The following is a 12971-nucleotide window of genomic DNA, read 5'->3' as shown; positions in this document are numbered from 1 at the left end:
TAAAAACAAATCTGTGACCATTCTAATTCAAGACCATGAATTAGCAAAGTCCCGGCTGTGACGACATAATGCATGTACCAGATGGGAGTTGTGAGCATAAAAGGGAGGGAAAAGTTTCTCATCCCAGTGGATGCTTTACATTTTATTGCAGACATAGAGGAAGCGAACGAGACAATGGAATTGGCTTTGCTTTAACATCAGATAATACGATATCTACTGAAATAATCCAGTAGCTGCTAAGTCTTGCCTAAAACCCTCTAAGGGGGAGATCACAGTTTTTAAGTTATGCAGCAGCTGAGCGACTCTTCCCTCTATCCTAGTGACATACAGGTTGACAAATGAATCACCACATTGCTGCCATTTCTCTCTACACAACCAACAATCTCTAACCCCTGCCTTGCCTAAAAACAACAAACACTAATAGAGAACATTGTGTTCTGGTAGCTGACTGCCATATTAAAAGGTTCCCCTCAGGAAGCAGGAGTCCCCTGCTGAAGGCGGGTAAGCTCTGTAAGGGGGAACAATCTCACAGTGACATTTATCCCCACACCATGCCAAAGTAATAATCAGTATAGTGGCAGTATAAGTATTTGTACGAGTTTGAGAAGCATGAACTCACTAGTTCTTCAGGTCGGAGGCTGTTTCCAGGGGGCTGAAGGAGGGGGCACTCTGCAACAAACCAAACAAAGAAGTCATTGATAGATCCACAGGATGGTCTCCTCCAGCTACAACAGAGGCAGACACATTAGCAATGGCCAGATTCTCTTCTCGCTTTTCTTCTCTGTAGTTCACTGGCTGGTGTGGCTTTCAGTCTCCAGAACCCAGGTCTCTTAGCGTCTCTGGACTGGGCTTGGCATGAAGTAGTAGCGCGCGTGTGTTTTGGCCTGCATGCGAGTTAGAGGGAAAAAACGGCAGTGAGGAGAGTGGAAGAAGGGGAGGGGTGTGTGAGTGGGCGGATGGGTTTGCATCAGTCAGGGGGCGCCCAAGCGGAGAGGGGGCTGTCACAGGCTTAGCCAATGGACTGCTGTCTCCCAGTGAAGCCATCTCTTTTGTCTGGTATTGATTGAGTCACTCTCATTACCGCTGGAGCAGACCGGAGGACAATTAACCAGCTGGTGGTACAAACAGGCTGAGTTACACACTCACACATATTTGATACTCTACCACACACTCAAGTGTCCAAAGCCAGGATCGTTCTAAGAATTTGGGAAGTTACATTTGGAACAGATCAATAAAATGTTGTTGAGTAGGAAGAACATAGGATGATAGGTGTACGAGGAGTTGTTATTTGGGAAAAGTTAATTTCTCCAAGAGTGGCCATTCAGTGCACCAGCAACTAGCAGCATTTTGAATGAGGCTACTAATTTTAGGTCACTGTTTCTGTTGCTTTCCTCTTCTGAGACGTCACAGCAGGTAAAAATAACAGACGCGCCACGGACACTATGAATATGAGCACAAGTGTTGTTTGCAAATACGATTGCACAATCCCCATCGAAGCCTGCTGCTAATACCACATCCACTTCTCCACCATGGCGCTTCCCTAACCGTTGGCCAGACAAGAAGCATTCTCAACACCCCATTTGCCACAACATGCCTTTCTCCTTAGTTGCCAGGGCAGAATGATCATTAATAACCCATCAGAATAAATGCCTGTCTTTATAAGAACAGGACATCAGGCTGGGAGGACTATGTTCTGATCTATTTATAAAGCCAAATGTTCCATGTTAACTTGGAGAGAATGCGTGTGTCATTGAATAATCTCATAGTCTTCCTTGCACCTCAGTGACTTGTACCCCCCTGAAGATCTGGCACACAGACACACGCACACACATGCACACAATCACTAACACGCACAGCTTCAGTGGAAAGTAGTCAGGAAACAAGTATGGAAGGCTGATTGGGAGTAAAGTCCTTTTAATCAGCATAATTCCACGATGCCTAATTTGTGTCACTTCGCCTTAGACAAAAGGTAGCGCCCCCCCCCCCAAAAATAAAAAATCATCTGACATGGATCACTGAAAAACCTAACCTTATGCAGAAATAGTTGTTTGACTTAAACTACACAAAACACTCCATAATCATGTTGAAAAGCAGTACATGGACTGAACTGACACCTCTGCGAGTCAGTGCCAATGACAAAGTTTCTGCAGAATTCCATTTTTCCTAACAGGTGTCCCCAGTTACTCAGAGGCGAGGCTCCTATGTGCTGCTTTCATATTCAAAATAGCGATCATGAGTAGGTCATGGTAACATGAATCCCATTCTTTCCAGCACCTTCTCTACGTTGATACGTTCTCATGAAAACAAACAGTTCCCCCAGTGAGATAGGTCTGCTACAGCCATGCGCCACTTATCTCATCTGCGCTAAATGCTTAAAGGTAAAGGTTAAGTGAATAACAGAGGTTAAATATGAAAGCACAATGAGCCGGTGGGCTTACAATGTTGCCCCCTTTAGAGGATATCAGGTGGTCAGGGGGAGGCTCCAATGATACTCAGTGCGGAGACAGTGTGGCAACAGCCCCCTCCTCAACAGAAGGAGTCACTGTGGCACTTATGCGGGGGTGGGGGGTGGCGGCAAAATACTCGTCCTGTATGCGTGGAATTCTAGCTCCCGGTCGTGCACCTCAATCAGACTGTTTGACCGGAACTGTCACTGTGTGTTTTTTTACAGACTGCTCCTGAATTCAATTTGTTCATATTATTCAAGGGGACAACTCTGGCCATTATATACAGCCGTCAGTCGTACCCTGACAGGCTGGTTGGCTGTTGTACAAATGATAGCCATGTAATAATAATTCAGTTAATTGAGAGGAAATCTTAAGTAGTCCTGTGTCATGTTCATGTACATGTTGCTTAATGTTACATATGTTAGGTTTAATGTCTTTTGTCTACACACAAACCTTTTGGTAAATTCTTCCCTTTGTGTGACATCAGGCACCTATCTCCTTACATGAGTCGTATTTGTCCCTCTTAATATTCACTCTGAATCCCTCCTTTCTGCAATTCCCATCTGTTTTTAATGTGCCTTTTCTGGAAATTACATTCTTCAGGTGTCCTGATTGTTAGGGGTTATAGCGCCACCTATATAACCTTTCAGGTGGGCAGATTTTTTAGAAAGAAACTGCCATTTGTGTGGATGACGAATATGCGATAATAACAGTAAAGCAGCTTATTAGGGTTGACAAAAAAGGCTCTTTGCTATGTTAAAACAACAAGCTCAACCAGGCTTTAGCTCTTTCAAGAAGTACGTGATGTGCTACTTTTTAATTAGAAGTGGTCCTCCACAGCACTCCAAGAGCTTCCTGGACAAGAGCCATGAAGGGCTTCATTAACTCTTCAAGCCCTGCAGTTTCTGTCTTGATAACAATGCATAAGTACCGATATGTCAATCAAAGTCCAATGAGGCAGTATGTCTGGCTGAGTCTTGAGGTCAAATGCTTCTCATACCAGGTGTCGCTTTTGAAGTGACTTTGACATTAAACAGGAGGCAGCTCATCGGGCAACCATCCAGGCTGAGAGTCGGACGCCTCTAGCGCTAAACCTCCTCCACATTTCCACTAACTTGGAGCTGCTATCCATGGGAACCACAGAGTCTGACCTACAAGCACATGAGCTCATGCCGGAGTCAGCGGTGCCACCTCATATGATCCAGGGTGCGGTGGCGTGGCCCGAGAATGAGGAGAACATTTGCTCGTGACAGGCCAGCGCCACACTTGTTTGGGGCCAAGCACCCGAGGCATGGATGTCCCTAACTTTGTCTCTTCCATAAGTTAGACAGTTTGGTAAATATATCAGGGAGAAGGCAGGCAGGAATTGCTATTCAAAGGCCTGGGATTATCCTGGAGCCTGATGCTTAGAGAGGCCAGCAGCCTTTCTGTGTGGCGTGTGGACTGACTGATGGATGAATTGCCTCTTGTATATGATGTGCATTCCACTTCTCAGGCTGCACCACAAAAACAATTTGTCACTCTGAGTTAATAATGTCGAAGAAGTAATAAAATATTTTTGGACTCTATAATTTAAAACGACATATTTTACTCTCCTGATCTCTAATGTGTGTAATTATCAAAACCAAAGGCACAGTGCTCAGATTTCTGCCCGAGCTGATATGATGTGCTTACTCAGACACACTAAAAGAAAAAAATTGCTGAGAAACACTTTTGAAGAAGCTTAAAATAGCTCTCAGTCGACTATTTTGGGCACAATTGAGAAGAATGGCCAGCGTTATCAGGTACGTTTACCGCTAAAGAGATTACAGCGAAACCTCTAATGTTGAATGATACCGTGTCACACAAAAACTTGGAGGTGTAAGCGTTGTCATGTGTGACATTATATAAGACCTCAGCGAATCATGCAAGAGTTTAGCTCAGTAAGTATCTAAAACAATAACTCCACAATTGTGTTTTTCTTTTTATTTGGCTTTTTGTTTTTTTGTGATTCTACCACAGATGGGTACCAGTGATGACAGAGGAAAGGTGTGATAATACCACTGAACCGGAAATTTAACTTTTTCTGACTCTGACAACTTCTTGGCTCAAGTGACAATAAGCCCACATCATTAATAAATTAGGAATTGAATGTGGAAAATTGAATGAAATCCCTCCTCACATTTGCCACTGCATGTCAAAGTTAAGGATAAGTATATGTTGCTCTTCAGCAGGTTTTACTGTAAAGTGATTAATTTATTTTTACAATTGTGTGACAGTGAAGTTAAAAAGCATGACGAATGAAGATGCTTCAGCGAGCCCCTAGATTGGACCTTTGTTATACAGCATACATTTTCATTGAGCTGCTATTTATGGGTTTGGGGGTTGACTCTGTCTTCCTCCAGCATTCCAAAAACATCCATGTTAGGTTCACTGAAGATTCTAAATGGTCCATAGATGTGAATGTGAGTGTGTATGGTTGCTTGTCCATACACTGTGATTGACTTCTAGCCCAAAGTCAGCTGGGATAGGCTTCAGCCCACCTATGACCCGAATAAGGATGGATGGATTTTATAAAGTGCATGCTAAACGGTACAGGTTTTTACGAATCTCAAACAAATTGGAGGTCAAACAGTGCCCCATACCCAATTCGACAATACTTTATGACATAATAATGTAAGTGCAAGTAGAAATCAGAGTCACAGAAAGACAGTTTGTTTGGCATTATTTAAACATAGATGTTATCGCATGCAATTAAATATGATAGACTGACATTTTAAAGGCAGCAACAACTTACCGCTTTGTCAAACTCCATCTCTGAAAAGAATTTATACCACGGCTCATTCTCTAAATCTACATCTTCCGGACATACATCCTGAGTCTATAGGGGCATGGCAACAAGAGGAGGAGGAGGAGGAGAAAGACAAAGAGAAGACAGTTCAGACAGCATGGAATAACACACCAAGGTAATGAGCCATCAGACATTATCTCACGATTTAGCCACGAATCCTGCTTGTTAAGGGATAGGTTCACATTTGATTAAAATGTCTAATTATGGAGAAAATAGCATTTAAAACAAACAGTATCTTTATATTGTAAATATAACAACTTATAGTAAAAAAAAAGTAGAAAAGCCTGACTCTAGGAATAAAACCTTGGTCAGCATCAGTCTCCTCTTGGAGTTTTGTTAATTTTGAGTTGCTTGGTAACAAGTAGAGACTTGAAAATGTTATTGGTCAGAGTGACCTTTAACCTCCTACATATTTGGACTATACAAAAGGAGGTTTCTGTTACAAGTTTCCACAATCAGTGAAGCTATCCTTTTAAAAAGCAATTTACCCCAGAGCACTGCCGTTGACACTTTCATATTGTCTCATATCTAATCAACAGATATACAACCATAATGAATGAGCATGCAAACTGTGACAGTTGTGAGCTGTAACATAATCTTCCATTAAATATGTGAACTCTAAAGTCTCACAATGAAGTCAGGAAAAAATATTTTACAGTATAATAGCCCTACAAAATGAACAGCTGAGCTGCTAACTGAAATGCAATTGTCAACCTCGGAACAACTGGAGCAGCTTCTACTCGCAAACAAGACGGTCAGACAAACAGTAATTACATAATCAATTACAGCCTCAGCATCCTGTGTTATATAAGCTTAGTTGGAATTAAGTCAGCAGAAAAAAAATGTTTGTGTAGATATTATTATGGTAGATACCACACTTGTGTCAATCAAAGACTAAGCTGAAAATTGTCATGTAAGGAAGGACAGCCCTCAAGGACAATGACATTTGGGCCAGCACCATGTCGAAAGGTTAGCATTTTAACTCCTCTCACAAAAACACAGCATCCATGATCTGTGTCTGCCCTGCGATCCTGTCACCGTAAGCCGATTCAGCCCAATAACCTTAAAATGAAGAAGAACGACCACGGATCCCCTTGTAAGCGATACCCCTCCCTGACGGAAGCTGGGATCATTTGTTAAAGAAACGGGCCACCATTTAGGAGTGTGCCCCACAAGGCGATTCAAGCTACGTTGCCTTCGGTGCTGAAGCTGCCACCCGGGAGCTTCGATGCAGAGGTGGGTGGGGGATGGATGGATGTATGAGTGGAGTGCTGCTCACACAGCATGCAGCGAGAGAGTAAGAGAGAGAGGGATAGAGCAAGGAAGGCAGGCGTCTAACATACCGTTCTCTCCAGCTTCAGGACCGATGATTTTCCCGGCTCATACTCAAAGATGCTCTTAGGCTCAGCACGGTACTTCCTGGTGTCTACCTTTTTATCCGGTGGCTCCCACTCATTTCTGTGGAGAGACGAGAGACGGGGCGGGTTGGGTATGGGATGGGAGAGAGAACCATTCCTCATTATGTAGTCACCATGGCAACCATCTGTCATGTGTGTGTGTGTGTTCCGGGTTTTGTCTTCCCCCCTGTTTCACACACACCTGCTCCTGTGAGCATCTTCACCACCTGTGCCTCGTTCACCCTAATTACCCCTTGTATTTAACCTCGTGTCTCATTCCCTCTCGTTGCCAGTTCGTTGTACCTTGTCCTCGCGTTCCAGCATTCCTTGTTTCCACGTCACAGACTCACAGTAAGACTTGACCCTGTTCCGATTATCGACCTTGCCTCTTTGCCTCATGTTTTTGGATACTGTTGCCTTTCTTGGATTGCCTGCCTGTGTACCGACCTATACCCGTCTATTAAACCTCTCTTTTTGGAAACTGTCCATTTGTTTTGGAGTCGTGCATTTTTGGGTCCTATCCTCTGTTCCGTTCATGACACCATCTTTGGCTAATATGTGTTTTTTACTAAACATGATAACAATCCGCCCAACCCTTGTCATCTTCCTTGAATGATGACAGAAATCTTCAATTTACAGTTAAGCCTAATCGGTTCAATCAGGTAAACAAAAAGAGGCCTGGTGACAAAAAACAGAATGGTTCCTTTCCCAGTTGAATTCCACGACAACAACAACAACCACAAAAAATGAATCTGAACAAACTACATTTGTGTTATTTTCATTCTCACTGGCACAATGTTTTATCGCGTGTTCAGGCATGGACTTCATCGTAACCAAGGAGGGAAGGTCAGATCTTGACATGTCATCTGCAGCTGTAGTGGCTCAGGCTTCCAATCTTCTAATCCTACATCACCTGTTGTCCTTCAACACTCATCTCTCAACAAGCACATCCTCCTTTGCCAACTTCTATGGGAGCGCGCATGTGTGCGTGTGTAAAGGGTTGACGACACGCATCAAGAGTCAAAGTTGATGGATGCGGCTGGAGTCACATGGGACGAGCCGACTCTCGATCAGACGCTAATGTACAAGACAATTCATTAGGTACACCTTCACAATCTAATGACACCAATACGGATAATCATGCAGTTTTGATTAACATGGACATAATAAGCTTTGTACAATAGCATGATGCAGTGTACTGCACTAAAACACTGCATATACAGTAATACTAGGGCTGCATGCTATTTTGTTTGAGCATCGTCATCGTGATGTATGTGTGCGCAATAGTTACATTGGAGGGTCTGCTGCGATGTTAGTGTACTGTAATATATAGTCAATCAACTCTAAAATTAAAAGTGACCAGCAGAGGGACCTGCTTGGAAATGCTCAAAGATGAAAAGATTGTACACGTGCTACATTTCTTATTTCGCTCTTCAGAATTAAACTAGCCAGGTAGGCGGCAGCTGCGAGAGTGCACAAGGTGCGTTCAGTGACACCGCGTAAATGGGAGTGAATGTGTTCTTTTGTAATCCAGTACATAATTGTAAAAATGGATTACTAGGAAAATTATTATTTGTATCAGAATGCTTTATCAAATAAAGCATTCTGATACAAATAATAATCACACTACGATCACACTGTGATAATATGGAATTATTAATTTATTTTGTTTTGTAATATAAGAATAGAGAAATTATTTTGTTAATATAGTTAGCCAGAGTTACGAGGAATGCAAAATTATTAATGTCCTTCCACTATCGCTCCTGTCATACTGTGTTGCGTGTTTTTGTTTGCACATTAAGGACAAAAGTCATGTTTTTGTTTTAATTTCTCATTTTAAAAATCAAGAATTTTTTCCTCATGTTTTTGAGATTCTAGGGTGAATGCTGCAGCTGGCTACTAATGTGGAATGCCAGTATTTTGAGGGTAGTAGCCTGACAGCAACATTGAAAAAAAAAAAAAAGAAATACAAATTACTTAGTTTTTGGACCGTTGAACTTCGTTAAAAATGTTAAAATATGTACTATGAACTGGCAGCTGACTGGTTAGCACAGCTGCCTCACAGTTCTGATCCAGCCCCTTGTGTGGAGTTTGAATCTTCTCCTGCGTGTGTACTCCGGTTTCCTCCCACATCCCAAAAACATGCATGCTAGGTTAATTGAAGCAACTAAATTGCCTATAGGTCTGAATGTGAGTGCAAATGGTTGTTTGTTTGTATGTGCCCTGCGATTGGCTGGTGACCAGTTCAGCATGTACCCCGCCTCTCGCCCGCAGTTAGCTGGGATAGGCTCCAGTCTACCCGCGACCCTAGTGAGGATAAGCGGTGTAGAAAATGGATAGATGGAACTATGAACTGAATCAGATCATTTTTGGGACAATGAACTAAACTTTGAAGTAGTTTACGGAGAAAATGAACTTTCTCAACACTGATCTTGTATTATTTCACATCGCAATATAAAACGCAGGTTTAAAAAATAATTGCAATGTGATTTTTTTTCCACTATCGTGCAGCCCTAAGTAATACCCACAATTATACAAATATTATTTCATCGATACTTTACTGAGTATAACAATGCTCAACGACGCACATAGATTTATTTATTTAACCTATTGCATTGTTCATTTTAAATCAAGCATTCGATGTTGTGGTTGGTGGCTGTATCTAAATAAATTTGGAAATAAGTGCTTACTTTCACTTAAATAATGCCCATATTTTTCTGTACTGACTAATCTGATTAAGACCATATCATTCTCAAAGAGGGCATTATGATGATGAGGATGCATGTTTTATATGGAGGACACTAACCTTTTAGTATAGGGCTTGAGTGATGAGGACCGCGTCGGCACTGGCATTGAACTTGTTCTTGAACCAACATCTGCATCGCTTTGAGATCGTGACACACCTTTCACTAAAAAAAATAAAATAACTCAAAATGAATACAAATACCAGACGTACAACAACTAACAACTCTATTCATTCCTCACCTGATGTGAGATTAGTAAATCAATTTCCAAACTCACCATCTTCCAAGTAGCCAAAGCGATTTGGGCCATTCTCTACACATAGAACAAAAATTTTAATCTATATATTCATTTGTCATCTGTAGGTGTGGTGTATTTATGACTCAACTTTTTCAAAAGGCAAATACATAATTCAGAAGGCACTAAAACATTGCTTACAGTATTTCCCTGTGTTCTGCACGCTGTGAAGTACCAGTTTCACCAAATGGAATCAAAGAGTGTCAATGCAAAGCACTCTACAGAAGCATTAGCGAGCTAAAATGGGATCTAAGCATCATTGAGCATCAGCGAGAGTAGTGCAGTATCTGGTGAAGCAAAAGCTGCCACACTAAGAGACCTTATAAATAAATATGAATAATAATAGAATTGGCTCATGGCCAGGGGCGACCCCGCATCTTGGCTAAAGTCAGCTGGGATTGGCTCCAACTCACCCATGACCCGAATGAGGACAAAAGTGGTACAGCAAATGGATGGATAGATAATATTAACAGAATTGACAAACACATATAGAGGTTTTCATGTTGTGCAGAGGGCCACACTTGTTTGTTGCTGATGTTGTGCTTCATAGCAAAGCAAAGCAAATTGATTGATATAGCGCATATCATACACAAGGTAACGCAATGTGCTTTACATGATTAAAAGCATTTTAAAACAAATGAAAAAAAACAGCTTATAAACATTTAAAACAAAGAGAAAAAAATAAAAGTACAATTATAGGATTTGTCTCCAACCCCAACTGTCACTAGTCATTATTTGTTAATCAGAATACAAACTGATGCTTAGCTTTGTCATACATTAAATGAATGGATGTGACGGATACCTTGCAAGAATCAACTAAAGAGGTGGTTGTGGTTGAAAAGCCTGCACCACCATCTAGTGGCGAAAATACTACACAACATGCTCATATGCTGATGGGTTCCATTGGGATACACCCACTGGCTACCCACAACATTAGGTACATTTGCAGTTTCCAATAAAATGGCAGTACTATTCAGTAATAGTTTTATAAACTCTGTCATTGCAAACTACCTTCCATCCATCTCTATGCCACTTATCCTGTTCAGGGTCACAGCTTTGCAAAAAAATTATTATTATTTTTTTAATGTACACTGTGAAAGAAGAATTAATGTTACAACATGCGTTTTATTGTGAGTGTCGTTTGCATTAGCATACAACTGGCATTTTTCTATTTAGCTACTTTTACCGACATGAGAGAGGAAAACATAACAAACATCTGTCATTGCAGTAATGCGGTGCAGTTCTATACCATTGCCAACTGACCACAATTATAAACCCACCTGGCAGTGTCAATCAAATTCTACATTATTTTAAAGGCAGACTTTAACACCCAATGAAGTGTATCTGAAAAAGTGTCTGCTGAGTGTTCACATAAAGAGCTCTTTTCTAAAACACTCAAAATCAATTTACAGTATGGTTATTCTAAGAAAAATAACATTTCTTTACCCAGATTTGTACAGCTTGCAAAAATGAATTATACAGTTAACAATTCATTTTTAAAGTTAGATAATACTGCTTCTACCCAATAGAATGCCATGGCAAGATTATTATTTTCCTTATTTGGTGATCTCACTTTGGAAAATACCTCTTCTCATATAATATAAGATCATATACAGCAGATACAGATTAATGATTTAATAAATTAATAATATAAATGAAACGATAAGGCTTCGTGAGAGAGATCCTTGTGCTATGAAATGATAATGTAAATAAATTGCTGACATTAATGAATAATTTCTTGTCACCCAGCTGAAGGGTTGTACAGTATGTTTGTTATTTAAACACAATCTATCAGGCTAATGTTAGATCACCTTTGTATTTCTGTGTTTAAATAACAATACAACTGCTTGGGTGCAACCTTTTGGCAAGAAAAAAAAAAAGAATTTATAAACCATTTCAATTTCTTCCTCTCAATTAGACAAGAGAAAGGAATATACAGTATTATTCACTATAGCTTTGCAGTTGATGAGTGTTATATTATACTGTCAGGTGTGACAAGTAAAGCTGGTAGTACATAATGAGTATATAATAAGATCTGTGGATTAGTAAAGCCAATGAGAATACTGTAGAGTTGTACAATAAGATACCTTTTGAGTTCATGTGAATGTCATAGTTTTCAGGGAACATGTAGGTGGGGCGGTAAGGGTTTTCCTCATTAGGCTCTGAGTCAGGTGATGGAGAGACACACCACAGTGTGACATAGACACTCACATACATACGCACAAGCACATAGTGCATGGACACAAGCAAGGAAACATGACCACCAAATTTCATTAGCATGTAAAGAGTTAAAATAATCTCTTACCAGGTATGCTGTGAATCTGCTTGAACATTGTCTTGTACCAGTCTTTGGACTTTTCAGTGGTCTGAAAGAAACATGAACAGCAATTCCTGCTTGAATAAGGCAGACACAGAAAGTATGCAAGCGTTTAGCATTCATAGTAACTTCCTATTGATATTTTAGAGTTTCCAATGCATGCATCTGTAGTAAACGGCTCTTCATAGGAGGTTTTGTTACTCACCCGCACTGGCACAATAGGCCTGTTGAGTGGACTGAGGACGGGGGAGTGTGGCGACAGTCGCAGCCTTTTGCCATCCATGTCTGCAACTGAACTGAACAAATCTCTCCCAGGATCAGGACTTTTGTCTCTTTCTAGGGTGGGGTCTGTAACCCAAGTTGAACACAATGCCACAGTAATTGTAAGACAAGTAAAGATCAAGATGAACCTTAGAGTCAGAGTCAATGTGGCATTGTGACATAATATTAAGCACACTTGCTCAGTGTAATGAGCTCCAACACAAATGCTGTAAAATAATCCCCTCAAAAAGATAATAATGCTCAACTTCGATTGACGCCTTCTGAGAAGGTCAAGTTCATAATTGTGGTTGAAGTCTGTAGTGTTGCGCTGCACCATGCCGACTGCCCTCTCATGTAAATAAAGTCACCAAAATAATAATAATACCTCTCAGTATAATGTACATAAACTACAACAATGCAAACTTCAAGCACAATAAATGTATAATACTGACATTATTATTCTTTTAAATGCATGTTGTGCAATACAGCCATTATATTGGATCCCATTCGTTACATGCATCATGAAATTAGAAAAATTCTACATGCTTCATTAATGGGAGAGAGGTAACAGAGAGACAGACTTTCATGAAAAATGTAGGTTTTGGTGATTTGAAACAAATATCAATAAATAACAAGGACACTTCAATGTACTGTATAATATATATGTCATATGTTTGCCA

At 40.6% G+C, this 12971-nt stretch overlaps 1 protein-coding gene across 5 annotated transcripts in view; it reads right to left on the bottom strand.

Moving 5' to 3' along the window:
• The window catches only part of LOC133486201 (sorbin and SH3 domain-containing protein 1), a 44935-nt gene that overhangs the window by 20515 nt on the left and 11449 nt on the right, over window positions 1–12971 (bottom strand). For 4 of the 5 annotated variants that reach the window (XM_061791013.1, XM_061791008.1, XM_061791009.1 and 1 more), the window contains 8 exons: window positions 12236–12378; window positions 12019–12079; window positions 11801–11875; window positions 9696–9731; window positions 9481–9583; window positions 6621–6735; window positions 5224–5307; window positions 620–669 (listed from right to left, as the gene is read on the bottom strand). In XM_061791013.1, coding sequence (XP_061646997.1) covers window positions 620–669; window positions 5224–5307; window positions 6621–6735; window positions 9481–9583; window positions 9696–9731; window positions 11801–11875; window positions 12019–12079; window positions 12236–12378 — 667 coding nt within the window. The remainder of the gene's footprint in view (window positions 1–619; window positions 670–5223; window positions 5308–6620; window positions 6736–9480; window positions 9584–9695; window positions 9732–11800; window positions 11876–12018; window positions 12080–12235; window positions 12379–12971) is intronic. The other variant, XM_061791010.1, reaches the window with a different exon arrangement.

The sequence above is a fragment of the Phyllopteryx taeniolatus genome, chromosome 11 (assembly GCF_024500385.1).
Source record: "Phyllopteryx taeniolatus isolate TA_2022b chromosome 11, UOR_Ptae_1.2, whole genome shotgun sequence".
NCBI lineage: Eukaryota > Metazoa > Chordata > Actinopteri > Syngnathiformes > Syngnathidae > Phyllopteryx > Phyllopteryx taeniolatus.
The sequence above is the reverse complement of the archived record's forward strand: the minus strand, read 5'-3'. Positions and strand labels throughout refer to the sequence as shown.